Here is a 16824-nt window from a genome sequence, read left to right as displayed (position 1 = left end):
CCCTCCCCTTCTCTAGAATCAGTTGTTCTAAATGTTAAACTCTATCAGATTAATCAGTATTGCTTCAGACTTGAGGAAGAGAGGAAATCTCTTAAAAGCTTAAATATTATGTTAGTCCAATAGAAAAGGTTTCATTGCATACCGCAATACTTTGGTATTTTCACATCTTGTCTACTGGACTAATACGGCTAATCCAATCTACAATATATATATATATATATATACTATTCAATTTACAGAGTGGGAGATATAAACTTCTTAAGTAAGTTAACATATGTTTGAAAATTAAACCATTTGGCTAGGGCATTGCTAGGGCTACATAAACAGAAACAAAGGTTATTTAGCTCCTCAATGGCAGAGAACTGAGCAATGAAATTCAAGAACCGACTCTTAACTTACTGTCTAATATATGCCACCCCTTAACAGAAACCATTGTAACAATATAATCAGTGTTATTCAAATCCCATGTTTGTGGTTTTAATATTGTGGCTGATTATCGCATTATGGCTGTGTGACATTTAAATAGTATTAATTAATCATATACAGTCTTAAAATTAAAAAGTTGTTTTACCCAATATGTATCCTTTAATCAACTAGTATCCAAGCATAGGTCAGTATCTTTAACCATATCTTTTAATTGGGAATAATTTAGAGGATTTGACAGTATGAAACATTGTTTTCTGTAAGAGGTATTTATATTTGAAAGTACTGTACTGTTTTGTTGAAACCGTCCTTACTTTAATCTATTTTAAAGTCCCATCTATGGTGCTTAGAGTGATCCTTTAATAAATCCATGCATGTTATATTGTTAAGCAGAACAACACAACATCTGTCTGTCTGTCTATCTGTATATCTATCTATCAGTTTGTCTGTCTACATCTGGCCAGTTGGTCTGTCTGTCTTTCTTAAGTCAATGCCATTTCTTATTTTTTTTTGTCAATCTTTGTTTTATTGAGGCAGAGTGATAAACACGTACATTATATATAGCGTAAGTTGAGAATTAACAGAATTGTCTAATCAAGGCAAGATAAAACATTCAACCGTAAAATGCCTCATTTAAATTTTTGTCTTCGTGCGTGTTTGTGAGTATGTGTGATATGTTTGGTAATGTGTAATTGCGAGGTGTGTTGGTACCACTGGGTTGAGCGGCATGTTGGGTCAGTTATCGCTAGGTAGTCGGGTCTGACGTTGTCATTGTGACACCATCTTAAGTGTGGTTGGTGGTACCGGTCGCATTGTGTAGTAGATGTCTTACCCCTAACCAAGGAGGCCTGCGGGGGGGAGGGGGTAGGGGCTCAGCTTGGTAAATTGGGGCATTAGTGTGGGAGTGGGTCGTCTGTGGGGGCAGAGACTGTGGGTTTAGTTATGGCTCGGGTATTCCGAGGACGTTCCACAGTGTGTGAGGCGTGTGTATAAGGCTTAGTTGTGGTTAAGGCAACTGTCGTCATGGTAAGCAGTAGTAAATGAAACAAAAAGGAGATTAATAACAGCTTTAGGCAGTGTAGAGTATTAGGTCTCTGCGTCTGATGCCTTTCCCTCTTCCAATGCGTGATGAGTCTGTCTAGCCGGTGCGTTGGGTTGTGCGTTGGCAAAAGCCCCAGGTGCCTCTGAGTTTATGCTCAGCACCAGTGTTTGAAGGAATGCTGCTGCATCTCTTGTGGAGGTGAGTCTAAGAGTCCTGCCATCTGATGTTGCGGCGGTGAGAGCTCTTGGCAGTTGCCAATGATTCCACTCCTGCTGCCCTCAGTCGACTCGTGATTGCCCCTAGAGATTTCCGCCATTGCAGGGTATTCCTGGAAAATTCTTGGAAAAAAGTCAGTTTGGATGACTCAAAGTCCATGGGAGTTTTGCCTTTCACAGCTGGTAAGAGGCGGTTCCTATCCGACACCGAGTGGCAGCGTACTATTATGTCGTGAGTGGCTTCCGTGGGAGCCTGTCTAGATTTGTTGATCCTGTAGCAGCCGTCAAACTGGAGTTTTTTAGCCTGTGAGTGTGGGAGGATCGTTTCTACCAGTCGCCGTAAGTAGTGTGGCAGCTCTCTCTGGCTTATTGTATCGGACTTTGATATTGGGTAGTCTGTGGCGGTCCTCAGTGATATTAACCCGCTGTGTTAGGGAAGTATGGGAGTGCTGTAGGCTGTGCATTTGATCCCTCATTTCACGTACCTCCCGTTGGAGCTCTGTAACAGTGTTCTCTGTGACTTGCATGCAAGCCTCCACCGCCTTCACATCACTGCGGAACGCGTCTATGTCGGCCGCTAACATTTGTCTCAGCTCCCTTAGGAGGTTGGCGATGTTTTATTTGGTGGCAGGAGCGTGAGGGTCCTGTTCAGTCAGTGCCTCCAAGAAAGTCGTGGGAGCATCGGCGTCACCGGTTGCGTTTAGGGCGGCTGGCAGCTTTGCTTTGTGCATGCCAGTGTATGGCTGGGCAGCCATCTTGGGTGTCATCGGGCGCTGTAGCATCTCCCCTATATCGTGGGAGTCCTTGCTGGGGCCAGCCTGAGGTTTCTGGGTCCTGCGCCCCATGATGTATGTGTGCTGTGGGGACCTGTCAGGTAGCCAGGGGGAGCTGTAGAGCTCTAACAGTTCTTCTTCCAGGTCCCGTGCGGCAGCCCGCGTGTTCTTGTACCCAGGGTAGGCCCCGGACTTGCGCCGAGTTTTCCCGCCCGATTTCGGGTACAGGAAAGGCATGTGCCTATTGCTCACCCTTTCTAGGGTATGGTGAGTGCCTTCTGGGTTTCCGATGCCCGCGGGGTATCACTTATTTTGGTGTTTGTTGCGGTCGGCACCCGGAGCTCCTGGCAGATGCGTCCGTTCACCTTGGGTGTTAAGCCCCGCCGTCAATGCCATTTTTTGTCAATTACACAATGTCTGATATTTGTTGTGAGAATCATTACATTGTACAGTGACAGTTTACGATAAATTATTTAAAATAATTTGAGGATATTCACTAAGCATCAAGTTATGGTGAAGTGACAAATGTTTTGTGTAATTTATATGGCAAAATAGTCTATTCACTATAAAGCTTTATTTAAATACAGATTTTTTTAAATGTGAATATTTTTTGCCAAAATGTGTGAGTAATCATTACATTTATGTGACAAACATGATCCTATTAAGCATATATCATGAAAAGAATGCACGGCACTCACAGTAAGGTTTTGCAAGCCTAGTATCTCTAATTGCTTTGAATATTTCTCCCATTATGGTTAACTAACCAAAAACTGGCTGAATTAGATTGTAATTATGACCCAGCCTCTATCAGCTATAAGGTTATAAAGCCATGTGTCTCAAATAACTTCATATTCAAGAGACAAGATGTTGTTTACTTTAAGTAATGAACTATGCATAGCTTTAAAACTATATACTGTTACTGTATAGTATAGCACAAGAAAACGCAATCACATGTGTTTGTTTTTAATGTAATTACTTAAGCTGACCTGTAATTATTTCAAACCTAAGAATTGGCTGGAACGTGTGATCAGGAATACCCTTTCATTTGCTTTTAGTGGCAAATTAAATAACAGTGTTAAACCATAAGGATGACATTACTTAAAGGTATGCACTGCAAGAACAGCTGATGTTATCTGAACTTTAATCACATAGGACATGTAATAATAGCCACATTTTTATAAATCATATCATTGATAAGACCTAGCAATAGGAAATAGCTGATGGTTAAACACTGAAATGCAAAGTTAGATAATCATATATAAGAAATAAAATCAAATAATAAAGTCCAACAAATAACCTACATAATATAATTTGCATAATTTACATGTATTATGCTCAATACTATTCTATTTTATGTCTACTTAGTGCAATTTGCATTCATCACTGATTTCTGGCGATTTTAAGAATGAAAAAAATATATATATATTATATAGAAAATGCAATTGCTATCAAAAATTAAATAAAGTGAAATCGCCATGTTTGACCAGCAGAGGGCACCCTTGCCATCCAATCATTTGTTTAAATGCACCAGTAGATCTGATTATGACACCCATCCATTCCCCTCCCCTCGGTTCAGAACCAGCCTCCCATCTTTCTTCTCAAACACAAAGAAGAGCTGCTTGTCGTTGGAAATCCAGTGGATGTTTTTAGTGCAAGAAGGTTTTATTTTCCTGTGAAATATTATCCATCTATAAGCTTTGTACATGTGGGATTATAAAGGGACCTATATTTCAGATCTTTCAACAAAAGAATTTGAGATATGGACTTCCAATATTTCCCAAAGCCTTGGAAATGGCAAGTAGTGCACTTTATTTTCCTTTGTAACTGGGGCTGGGTGTCTGGGCAGCTTCGTTATTCTGTTTTTGAAGAGTTAGATCCAGGGACATTTGTGGGCAATGTGGCTCAGGACCTTGGGCTAAATCCAGCAGATATCTCTAAACGAAAATTGCATTTGGGTTCTGAGGGAAACAGGAGACATTTTGATGTGAATCAGGAAAATGGAGATTTGACTGTGAAGGAAAGGACTGACAGAGAGACCCTATGTGGTTTCAGTTCTAGCTGTTTGTTAAATATAGACATCATTGCAGAAAATCCTTTAGAATTTTTTAATCTAGAAATTGAAATTTTAGACATTAATGATAATTCTCCCATTTTTTCCAACCCTGAATACACAATAAACATTACTGAGGTACTGGCATCTCAAGGTGCTCGATTTTCTTTACAGGCAGCTCGGGATTTTGATGTTGGTATTAATAGCATAACCCATTACAAATTGAGCCCAAACCCATTTTTTTCATTATCTGTGGCAAATCGCAAAGATGGCACTCTTGTTCCAGAATTGGTACTTGAGAAGGCTCTTGATAGAGAAGAAAAAGAAAAACACAAATTAATAATCACAGCTTCAGATGGTGCAGAAAAGCCTAGAATAGGATCAAGTCAAATAACAATTAATGTTCTAGATATTAATGACAATGCACCGGTGTTTAATCAGTCAAGTTATAAAATCCTCCTAATAGAAAATGCCCCTATTAACACACTCATAATTAGACTGAATGCTACTGACCCAGATGATGGTGCAAGTGGTGAAATTTTATATTATTTTGATCCTCATGCTTCAAGTTCTGTCAAAGAATTATTTGAATTAAACCAACACACCGGTGAAATTTACATAAAGGGAACATTGGATTTTGAGATTTTACATTTTTATGAATTGATAGTTAGGGCAAAGGATAAAGGAGTGCCCTCATTAGAAGGACGTTGTCTTTTACAAATTGAGGTTGAGGATGCAAATGATAATCCTCCAGAAATAATATTTACTTCCATGACAAATGAATTGCCTGAAAATGCATTAATAGGGACTCCTGTTGGTTTTCTTATCTTGAATGACAAAGATTCTGGTAAGAATGGAGAGGTGCAGATACGTGTGTATCCAAATCTTCCATTTGAGATTAAACCATTAAAAAATCGTTATTCCTTAGTGTCAAGTGGATTTCTTGACAGAGAAAGGATTTCTCAATATACTATTCAACTGATTGCCACAGACCTAGGTGTTCCACGTTTATCTGCACAAATTCAAATAATTCTTAATATTTCAGATGTTAATGACAACCCTCCAGTTTTTCTCCAGCATCAATATAGTGCATTTATAAAAGAAAATAATGACCCTGGTAGCTTATTATGTACTTTGTCAGCAGTTGATCAAGATGAGGGTATTAACTCTGATTTAAGATACACAATAGTTGAAAGCCAAGTAGATGGTTCAGCGGTTTCTTCTTTTGTTTATATAAATAAAAATGATGGCAACATATATGCTCAGCGTGCCTTTGATTATGAACATATTCAAGTTTTTCAAATCATTGTAAAGGTAGAAGATTTAGGCTTTCCAAAATTATCTTCTAATGTTACAGTATTCATATATGTTTTGGATACAAATGACAACCATCCTATAGTTTTTTATCCAGAGCTTTCAAGAGATTTAGTAGCAAATGAGAATATCCCAAGATCTGTGTCAGTTGGCTACTTAGTTACAAAAATATCTGCAGTAGATTTTGACTCTGGGCATAATGCTTGGTTAAACTTTAGTTTTAATGGAGAATTTGATTCTTCATTATTTCACATTACTGCAAACACAGGAGAAATAAGAACAATGAGAAGTTTGCAAGAAACAGCAAATTCTGAGCTAACGCTTGTCATTTTAATCAGGGATAATGGAGACCCACCATTGTCAACTACAGTCACAATATCTGTAAATATTGTGGACAGTCCTGTACAAGAAAATCACAAATCTCAGGAATCCCTTTCTAAGTCTAAACCAACTTCAGACTTGACATTATATCTAATTATTTCTCTGGTGGCTATTAGCTTAGTTTCATTGGTTACATTTGTAATACTTTTAGTAAAGTGCCTAAAAAAAGAAAATGAAGACAGTACTAACTGTTGTTTTCCAAATGGAGGCCAATCCAAGCACTATGGAGATCAGTACCAGCCAACTTTATACCTGAACACAGATGGAACTTTAAAATACATGGAAGTTAGAATGGTTCCACCAGAACCACAAGGACAATGTTACCAAACCTGCTTTCCTACATCTGCAGAGAAAAGAGAATTTTCCTTTACGAAGTCTCTTAATTTTCCTCAGTTAAGGGATATGGCAAAAGATACAGATTCTTCGTCTGATGCAAGCTGGTTAAACGATGGTGGTCAGGTGAGAGTTGTATAACGATTACTATTTGACAAGTTTTTTTTTTTTAAATGTTGACTAATTACAGCTACAACCTTTTTATAAAGTTGATAAGAGTTTAGAGCTTGATTGTTTTAACATTTAACAGCATGTTATTTTTTTTTTTTTGCAATAACAGCATGTCATTCTGATTGTGATTAATTTTTACTATAATCCCCAGATGTAAAACGAACACTAAAGTGTTAGGAATATCAACATGTATTCTTAAATCTTTGGTATTCTTGTCCCTTGCCCCATAAACATAGCAAATAAAGGGCATTTACTTGCCTTTTTTTTTTTAATAGGAGCATTGGGGACATCAAGTCCCGTTCATCATTCAATCAATGCTTTACCATGAGGGTTTTTAGTCACGTGACAGAGTTTTGCATGATTAGTGAAGCAGGAAGTGCCACCAGTTGCTGTCAGTGTAACAACCACTAGAGGTGTGTTTAACCCTGTATTGTAAATATTGCAGATTCTAAAAAATATTTTACATTGCAGGGTTAAACCCAAAGGACTACAGCACCCAGGCCACTTTGTTGAGATGAAGTGACCTAGGTGACTTTAGTGGTCCTTTAAGTATTAGGGGGTATTGCAAAATGTGTTGGTACATGTGGAGCAATTATTCAGTCTTCTTAATATTATGCTTTGACGGCATTCTTTATATTCCATTGTCTTGCCCATTGTATTAAATATAACGTATTGATATCAATGCATAGTTGTTTGCTTAAATCTGTAAAAAAAATAAGTAGATATTTAGATTAATGTCTTCTAGAAAGAGTTGTGTGAAACCTAAAGGTCACTAGGGGGCACACTCACACTACCATTCTTCAGGCTGCTGAAATGTGTTTGTGCCCACATGCCAAAAAGTTTCATTCTTGCTGATCATTGCTGACCAGAAACAACAAATGACAACCATATAAAAAGGTGACTTTTTTTACAGCATACATGAATATTGACAATGTAAATTCTTTTAAAAAAGGGATGTCGAGAGCTCCAGAGTTCTTCTCACATTGATTCTAGCATCTTCTTTGTTTATTTTGACATGTTTTAGCTATTACTTCAAAATGTTTTAATTTTGTACCAAACGCTTGCCCTGTTCTTGTGATTGCTGATACGTAACCATAACATTCTCCTTAACCAGGGCCAGGCTGCAGCTCCAGGCCCAGGCCCATGGAATAGGCCTATTTTTACACACTACTCTTGGGTTTGCCACCTGACTAGTATTTTACCACCACAGCCGGTATTTGAGGCTGCCTGGCCGTGCCAGTATTGCAGTAATACCGGCAATACAAATGCAGATATTTTTCTCAGTATAAACAGAGATTACTCTGCAATACCAGCACCAGCCAGTAGGGATCACTGTGTGTGGAGAGAGGCAGGGATAGGAAGTTACAGCATATCCCCTCCCTGCCTCTCTCTACTCACTGATCTGCAGGGGAGCAGCTACAGAGCACAGAGAGTTCAGACAGCAGCTCCCAGTCTGCAGAGACAGACTACAGCTCAGGGAAGTGAGGGATGGGGGGAAAGGCAGCAGGGAAACATAGGGACACTGAGACACTAGGGGACACTGAGACACTTGGGGACACTGAAACACTAGGGGACACTGTGAGACATGGGGATGCTGAGACACTAGGGGACCCTGTGAGACATAGGGACATTGGGAGACACATTGTGACATGGAGAGACTAGGACATAGTGTCTCCATGTCTCCCAGCCAGTGTCCCTAGTGTCTCAGTGTCCCCATGTCTCTCAGTGTCCCTAGTGCCTCAGTGTCCCCATATCTCCCAGTGTCCCTAAATATCTGTCTCCCAGTGTCCACATGTCTCCCAGTCAGTGTCCCTAGTGTCTCAGTGTCCCCATGTCTCCCAGTGTCCCTATGTCTCCCAGCCAGTGTCCCTAGTGTCTCAGTGTCCCCAAATATTTCAGTGTCCCCATGTCTCTAAGCCAATGTCCCTAGTGTCTGTGTCCCCATGGCTCCCAGTGTCCCCTAGTCTCCCAGTGTCTGTGTCCCCATGTCTCTCAGTGTCCCTAGTGTCTCAGTGTCCCCATGTCTCCCAGTGTCCACATGTCTCCCAGCCAGTGTCCTTAGTGTCTCAGTGTCCCCATGTCTCCCAGCCAGTGTCCCTAGTGTCTCAGTGTCCCCATGTCTCCCAGAGTCCCCACATTTTTCAATGTCCCCATGTCTTTTTTTCAAGCTGTCCCTTGAAAAAGGCAGCCAGTTGGTGCCGAAACGTTGGGGGTGGGAGGTATTGTGATTCGTGTTTCTGCCCGGTTAGGCTTGTGAGAACTCTGGTAAATTGTTACTGTTTGATTTTTGTTGCCTGTTTATTGTCACTTTGTATATTTTTTGCAATATGCATATTTAACCAGTTGTTGGTTTATTAAATATTTGCATACATTTCTTTTTTTGGTTCTGGTGTGCATTCTCTTTTATATAATATTGATGTATCCACAAGTGCCCCCATGTCTCCCAGTGTCCCCTTGTGTCTCAGTGCCCCTGGTGTCTCAGTGTCACCATTCCTCACTGTGTCCACGTCTCTCAGTGTCCCCTAGTATCTTAGTGACACAGGAAACACTGAGACATGGGGACACGGGGAGAAATGAGGACACTGAAAAACTGGGAGACTAGGGGACTGGGCGACATGGGGACACTGATGCCAGGCTGGCCTTCCAATTGTTTGGACCGACATGCCACCTTTTTAGGCATGTTTTCCCCTTTGGCAGTTCTGGTCATGTGATTCACATCAGTGGCCCACCCTTCTAGCCCGCCCATTGACTTGCTTCACTGGACACTGATGTTAGGGGGTATGGATTTACTTGAAAGATGAAAGCATAAATTAGAGCGAGATTAGCATAGAGTATGTGTTTTCTTATAGCTGCAGCCTTTGAGTTTCCCTCCAACACCATCTCCATCAGATACATGATGCTTGGGAGGTATGACTGTTTTAGTGTTTTTTGTAATTAGGCCCATCATAATTTTCAGCACCAAGCCCACTGGGCTCTTAATCTGGCCCTGTCCTCAACCCTAATATTACTCTAAACTTTGAACAAATGTAATCTATAATGGCAGGCAGCATTTAGAATCCCCCATTCCAATGCAATATTTTAAAAAACATAACGTTTTAACATGCTTGTTATTAAAATAAATTATATGGAATATATGGTATAACATGTTAAAATATGTACTTTGATTCTGGACTTGTTCCACTACACTAAGATTGCAATGATCATTATTGTTTGACTGTGGTAGACAGTGTATTGCTTTTGTATAAAGACATATAGCATTCTAGGTGTTTTTTATATTGAGGAATCTGTTTTCCAGATGAGATTTGTACTATTTCAAAAGGATGGCTGATGACCATATGTTATCTCATACTACATTGTCTCATGAAACAGATGTGTTGGGTGATGCTACCAGAGTTCCATATAACGACAAGGGATTTCTAACTCACATGGTGGAATGTATGCTATGACAATGATTTACATAATATTTTCTATATCTACTTTACATGAAGACCTCTTAGGTTACATTAAATTAAGAGTATTGGCCAGAAGAAGGAGAATTTGTCATCCACTCATCATTTTACCTATATCCCTAGATCTGTTTTTGTCATTTATATTCTCTCTTTTTTCTGACTCTGAAAAATAAAGATGATTCCAATTAAATTATGGTGGATGTTTCTTCTTAATAAATAAGATGTTTTTTTTTTTCAAATCAAATTATTTAATCTATATAAATAATTTAATAACTCAATATTCAGTATTGTATTCATTATTAATTAGGACAAGGCATAACGGTGTTTCCTAATTAAAAGGACACTGTGTGATCAGAGCATCCATTGCTGGTATGAATTTGTATGGCTAGAAGAATGAGTATAACCTCTGCCTTATTCACACCTCCAGTAGGCATAAAGCTGAATAGACTAAATAGAGGGAGAGTGTCAGAGGATTCTAGGCACTATAACCAATGCACATACAGTTGTGCTCAAAGGTTTGCATACTCGGCATTGATTTTGAAAATATGACAGATCATGCAAAAAAATTATTTAATTGAAGGATAGTGATCATATGAAGTCATTTATTATCACACAGTTGTTTGGCTCATTTTTAAAATCATAATAATAACTGAAATAATCCAAATGGCCCTGATCGAAAGTTTACATACCCTTCAATGTTTGGCCTTGTTACAGACACACAGGTTAAAATGGCAATTAAATGTTAATTTCCCACACCTGTGGCTTTTTAAATTGCAGTTAGTGTCTGTGTATAAATAGTCAATGAGTTTGTTAGCTCTCACGTGGATACTCTGAGCAGGCTAGATACTGAGCTATGGGGAGCAGAAAACAACTGTCAAAAGACCTACATAACACGGTAATGGAACTTTATAAAGATAGAAAAGAATATTAAAAAAGATATCCAAAGCCTTGAAAATGCCAGTCAGTACTGTTCAATCACTTTTTAAGAAGTGGAAAATTCGGGGCTCTCATGATACCAAGCCAGGGTCAGGTAGACCAAGAAACATTTCAGCCACAACTGGCAGAAGAATTGTTCGGGATGCAAAGAAAAACCCACAGGTAACCTCAGGAGAAATACAGGCTGCTCTGGAAAAAGACAGTGTGGTTGTTTCAAGGAGCACACTATGACAATACTTGAACAACAATTAGCTGCATGGTCTAGTTGCCAGAAAAAAAAGTGTTTACTGTGCCAATGCCACAGAAAAAGTCCAGTTACAATATGCACGACAATACCTTGTCATACCTCACAGCTTCTGGCACACTGCAATTTGGAGTGATAAGAGCAAAATGGAGTTTTATGGTCGCAACCATGAGCACTATGTTTGGAGAGGGGTCAACAAGGCCTAAGGTGAAAAAAATACCATCCCCACTGTGAAGCATGGTGGTGGCTCAGTGATGTTTTGGGTGTGTGTGAGCTCTATAGGCATGGGGAATCTTGTGAAAATTGATGGCAAGAGGAATGCAGCATGTTATCAGAAAATACTGACAGACAATTTGCATTCTTTGGCACTAAGGCACATGGGGCACTCTTTGACTTCCCAGAATGACAAGGCCAAGTTGACCCTCCAGTGGTTGCAAACTTGCAACAGAAAAGGGTGAAAGTTCTGGAGTGGCCATCACAGTCTCCTGACCTTAATATCATTGAGTCACTCTGGGGAGATCTCAAACTTGCGGTTCATGCAAGACGACCTGGAGGCATTTTGCCAAGATGAATGGGCAGCTGTACCGCCTGCAAGAATTAGGGGCCTCATAGACAACTATTACAAAAGACTACATGCTGTCATTGATGCTAAAGGGGGCAATACACAGTAGTATGAGCTAACTGTATGCAGACATTTGAACAGGGGTCATTTCATTTTTTTCTTTGTTGCCATGTTTTGTTTTATGATTGTGCCATTCTGTTATAACCTACAGTTGAATATGAATCTCATAAGAAATAAAATAAATGTGTTTTGCCTGCTTACTCTTGTTTTCTTTAAAAATGGTACATATATTACCAATTCTCCAAGGGTATGAAAACTTTTGAGCACGACTGTATATGGAATAGTGATAGTGACTACAGTGTCCCTTTACCTTTCCAAAATGTGGCAGGTACCTCATAATGTCAAAACGTATTATTGTTTGATGACTAGTGAAATTTTAGACAGAACGTGATTTCTATGTATGCTATATATATATATGCTTTAGCATATACAAAGGCTCTGTGGATCTGTGTACCAAAACCAATATTATACTTGTGTTATATGTGTTATATAACTCTGATAGTCTTTTATCTTCATCTTTTTTTTTAATTCTTATTATAACATTTTTATAATAAAAATGCCGACCCTCATAATGTATTATATACAGTATCTGGATTTAATTATATGAAGGAATTCATTATGATTTAATATTCAAAGCCAGACTAAATTGTAAACAAAAATATTCTTGTACTGACAATGGCAAAACATTCTTAAATTCCATCTATATTGAAAAATAGTTTGAGGGCATTTTTATATAACCTAATCTGCTATTACACATGCATAATATATCCCAAAAGTCCACATGGAATCTACAACAAAAAATAAGCTTTTTCCATATCATAACCAAAAAAGGTCCTTAAGACAATTCTATATTCTTAATTTTGTTTCTCTTGATCCTGCTAGGGGGTTTGTATTAGAAAACTAATGCCTTATTATTTCTTAATTTTATATCAGTGCTGTAAACATACACATTTGATTTAATTATAATTGAGAAGGCTGTGTCCCTGATACTCAGAGAAGTAGTCATTGGATACTCATTTTTCAAGGTGAAATAGGAAGCACCTTCCATGTGTCGAGCAGCATTGATTTGTACCACATATTGTGATTTCTAATAATTGTTTGCATTTTTTTGTCTATATTTTATATTTTATCCCTGATACTCATGCCTATGTAAAAACATGTGTTAAATATGTGAAATATAACACTCTCTGTAGGTTACACAAAATCAGAAAAATATGTTTCATGTTTATTTATGATAATAATAATTTATGCTATACTACGTGTGCTATATCAGACCTTCGGATACCTGGTCAAAGAATTATTCTCTCATGCAGTGCAGTTTAATAAATGTAAAGCAGTTTATATCAGCATATAATTCTGTATCAAGAAATAAACTGATATAACGTAAATGATCAAACATTTTGGTAACTATTAACCACTTCCTGTAGGTCAACAGCTCAGTATAGGTGGATCCATCATCTCTTTTACCTATATCTACATTTTGCATGCAATCATTATGTCTGTGTTTAGTTTACCTATTTTACAACACTTATTAGAAGAAACTAATATTAATTTAAAATGTTGTGCAAACTGTGATATATCTGCCTGAAAATATAGCTTTGACATTTTTTTAAATAAATATAAAATAACAAGAAAAAGAAAATACATTAATTGTTTCCAATAAACATGTTTGAAGGACAGCTTATTTATTCCACTGGTTATGCATGTTTGAAAAAAAAAAAAAAAAAACACTAAATATGTGGATTTTTCTATATATAGCTATATAATTTGAGGGGAAGATTTAGTTTGATAATGAAGTTAGAACTACTGGACAGCAGAGGGCAGTCCTGTCATCCAGTCATTTCTTTAGCTTCACAAGTAGATCTGCTCATGTCATATTTCCATTCTCCTCCCCTCTGGCTCAGTGAATCACCCTCCCATCTTTACTCTGATACACAAAGAAGAGCTGGCGAACCGATGGATATTTTGTGGATGGTTTTATTTCAAGAGTGTATCTTATTATCTCTCAGAGGATGTATATTTAAACTACCAGTCTTTGGAATTATAGATCTGGCCTGCATTCATACTTCAAAATAAAGGATTTAAGATATGGACTTCAAGAACTGTCCAAAGACTTGGGAATGGCAAGTAGTATATTTCATTTTAATTTGTAGCTCGGGCTGGGTTTCAGCACAGCTTCGATATTCTGTTCTTGAAGAGACTGAGATAGGAATGGTTGTAGGGAATGTAGCTCAAGATCTGGGATGGAATCTAGCAGATCTCACTAAACGAAGACTGCATTTAGGATCTGAAGAAAGATGGAGACATTTTGCTGTAAATCAGGCAACAGGAGCTCTAACTGTGAGAGAAAGGATTGATAGAGAGGGTCTTTGTGAATATAATCCTAGCTGTTTGTTGCATATAGAACTTGCAGCTGAAAAACCTTTAGAGTTTATCATTATTGAAATAGAGGTATTGGATATAAATGACAATTCTCCTATTTTTTCATCTGCTGATCGCATTGTAAAAATCACAGAGGTGTTTGCAAGTCCTGGTGTTAGATTTCCTCTAGAAATTGCAGAGGATCTAGATGTTGGTGTTAATGGTGTTAGACAGTATACAATGAACTCTAACCAATATTTTTCATTGTCGGTGACAAATCGTAAAGATGGAACTCTGATTCCTGAGTTAGTTTTGGAAAAGGCTCTTGACAGAGAAGAAAAATGGGAACACAAATTAATCCTTACTGCTGTTGATGGGGGGGAACAGCCCAGATCAGGGTCATGTCAAATAACTGTGATCGTTTTAGATATCAATGACAATGCACCAGTGTTTGACCAATCAATTTACAAAATCAGATTAATGGAAAATCCTTATTTAAATACTGTTGTAATGATTCTTAATGCCACCGATTTGGATGATGGAGCCAATGGTGAAATAGAATATTATTTTGATGACCACACATCAAAGAGCACCAAGGAATTATTTAATTTAAACGCAGAAACAGGTGAAATATACACCAAAGGGGTTGTGGATTTTGAACAAGCAAATTTATATGAATTGTCAGTAAGGGCAAAGGATAAAGGAGTACCTGAACTGGAAGGACGTTGTCTTATTCAAATTGAAGTTGAAGATGTAAATGACAATCCCCCAGAAATTCGCTTTACATCTACATCAAGTGATGTGCCTGAAAATACTGCCATAGAAACAGCAGTTGCATTTTTTACTGTTAAAGATAGGGATTCTGGTAAGAATGGTGAGGTAAAAATAGAAGTTTTACATAACCTGCCTTTTAAAGTTAAGCCTTTTAAAAATGGATATTCTTTGGTGACTAGTGGATTGCTAGACAAAGAGAAAATTGCCCAATACAATATACAACTGATTGCCACTGATATGGGGTCTCCACCTTTATCCACACAAAGTACCATCACTATTAATATTTCTGACCTTAATGACAATTCCCCGATATTTACTCAGGCAGTTTACAATGCTTTTATACAAGAAAACAATGACCCTGGCATCTCATTATGTACTGTATCTGCCTTTGATCTAGATGAAGGAATTAATTCAGAGTTAGTTTACTCTGTAGTTGAAAGCTACATAGATAGTTCTTCTATATCTTCATTTGTGTACATCAATCCAAACAGTGGAAATATATATGCCCAACGTTCCTTTGACTATGAGCATAATCAGGTTTTTGAAATAACAATACAGGTAGAAGATTCTGGATATCCTAAACTAGGCTCTAATGTGACAGTTTTTATATTTGTACTTGACACAAATGATAACTATCCTATGGTATTATATCCACAGTACTCAAAAGAAATGAGTGCTGAGGAAGTTATACCAAGAGCTGCATCAGTTGGCCACTTGGTAACAAAGATATCTGCAGTGGATTTGGACTCTGGACAGAATGCTTGGCTACTGTTCAGTCTTATTGGAAGTACCGATACCACATTATTCCAAGTGTCTGCAAACACAGGTGAGATTAGAACCATCCGAAATTTGCAAGAGATGGATAATACAGAACAACAACTTACCATTGTAATCAGTGATCATGGGAATCCATCCTTGTCTACCACAGTTACAATTAATTTGAGCATAGTGGATACCATTATTCAAGAAAGTACAACATCAGGTGATTATCTTACAAATTCAAAACCCCCATCAGACTTGACTTTGTATTTAATAATTTCTCTTGTGGCCATAAGCTTAGTTTCAATCGTCACTTTTCTAATTTTATTAGTGAAATGTTTAAAAAAAGAAACCTATGATGACAACAGTATAGGCTGTTGTATGTTGAGCAGATCAGAGCCTAAGTCTTTTACAGAACAGTATAAGCCAACTTTATACTTGAACACTGATGGAACCTTAAAATACATGGAAGTGAGAATGATACCACCAGAATCTCAAGGACAATGTTACCAAACTTGCTTTCATCAAACAACAGAAACATCTGATTTCATTTTTCAAACGCCTGCTAGTTCTCAGTTGAAAGATGCAGTGAATGCTGTTGATTCTTCTGCTGCTACAAACTGGACAAACAGTTTAAACCAGGTGAGAATATCTGTTGTTCTCTTAGAATTTGATTTTAAATTACTTGAACATTTCTACAATTTTTTTTATTAAATATTCCACTAAATTCATTTTATATTTCTAAAAAAAAGACAAAGTAATAGGGATAATTTACTTAATACTTACTGTAATTTTCTTTTCCTGGCTATTCTTCATGGCAGCATCACTCAATGGTGCTCCTCCCCCAGCCACCACAGGACACGAATAATAAACTAATTAAATTAATCAGACTATGGGTATAAAAGGTCCCTCCTCCCTTCATACCCCAGTCCAATTATAAAGCCAAGAAACATTAAAAAAGGGTGGGAACCTGATGC

The 16824-nt window shown here is 37.9% G+C and overlaps 1 protein-coding gene and 1 pseudogene across 13 annotated transcripts in view; both read left to right on the top strand.

Annotated features, from left to right (window-relative positions):
- LOC134602740 (protocadherin gamma-A4-like) overlaps positions 1-16824 on the top strand; it is a 487733-nt gene that overhangs the window by 296590 nt on the left and 174319 nt on the right. For 2 of the 13 annotated variants that reach the window (XM_063447937.1, XM_063447932.1), the window contains exon 1: positions 13880-16489. The exons of the other annotated variants lie outside the window; for them this stretch is intronic. In XM_063447937.1, coding sequence (XP_063304007.1) covers positions 14042-16489 — 2448 coding nt within the window. In that variant the 5' untranslated portion in view covers positions 13880-14041. Of the gene's footprint in view, positions 1-13879; positions 16490-16824 lie in introns of those variants that run through there. 13 annotated transcript variants of the gene reach the window in all.
- Positions 4119-6488, top strand: LOC134603682 (protocadherin gamma-C5-like; annotated as a pseudogene).

This window comes from Pelobates fuscus, chromosome 3 (assembly GCF_036172605.1).
Source record: "Pelobates fuscus isolate aPelFus1 chromosome 3, aPelFus1.pri, whole genome shotgun sequence".
Classification (NCBI taxonomy): Eukaryota; Metazoa; Chordata; class Amphibia; order Anura; family Pelobatidae; genus Pelobates; species Pelobates fuscus.
This window is presented reverse-complemented; position numbering and strand designations above follow the sequence as displayed.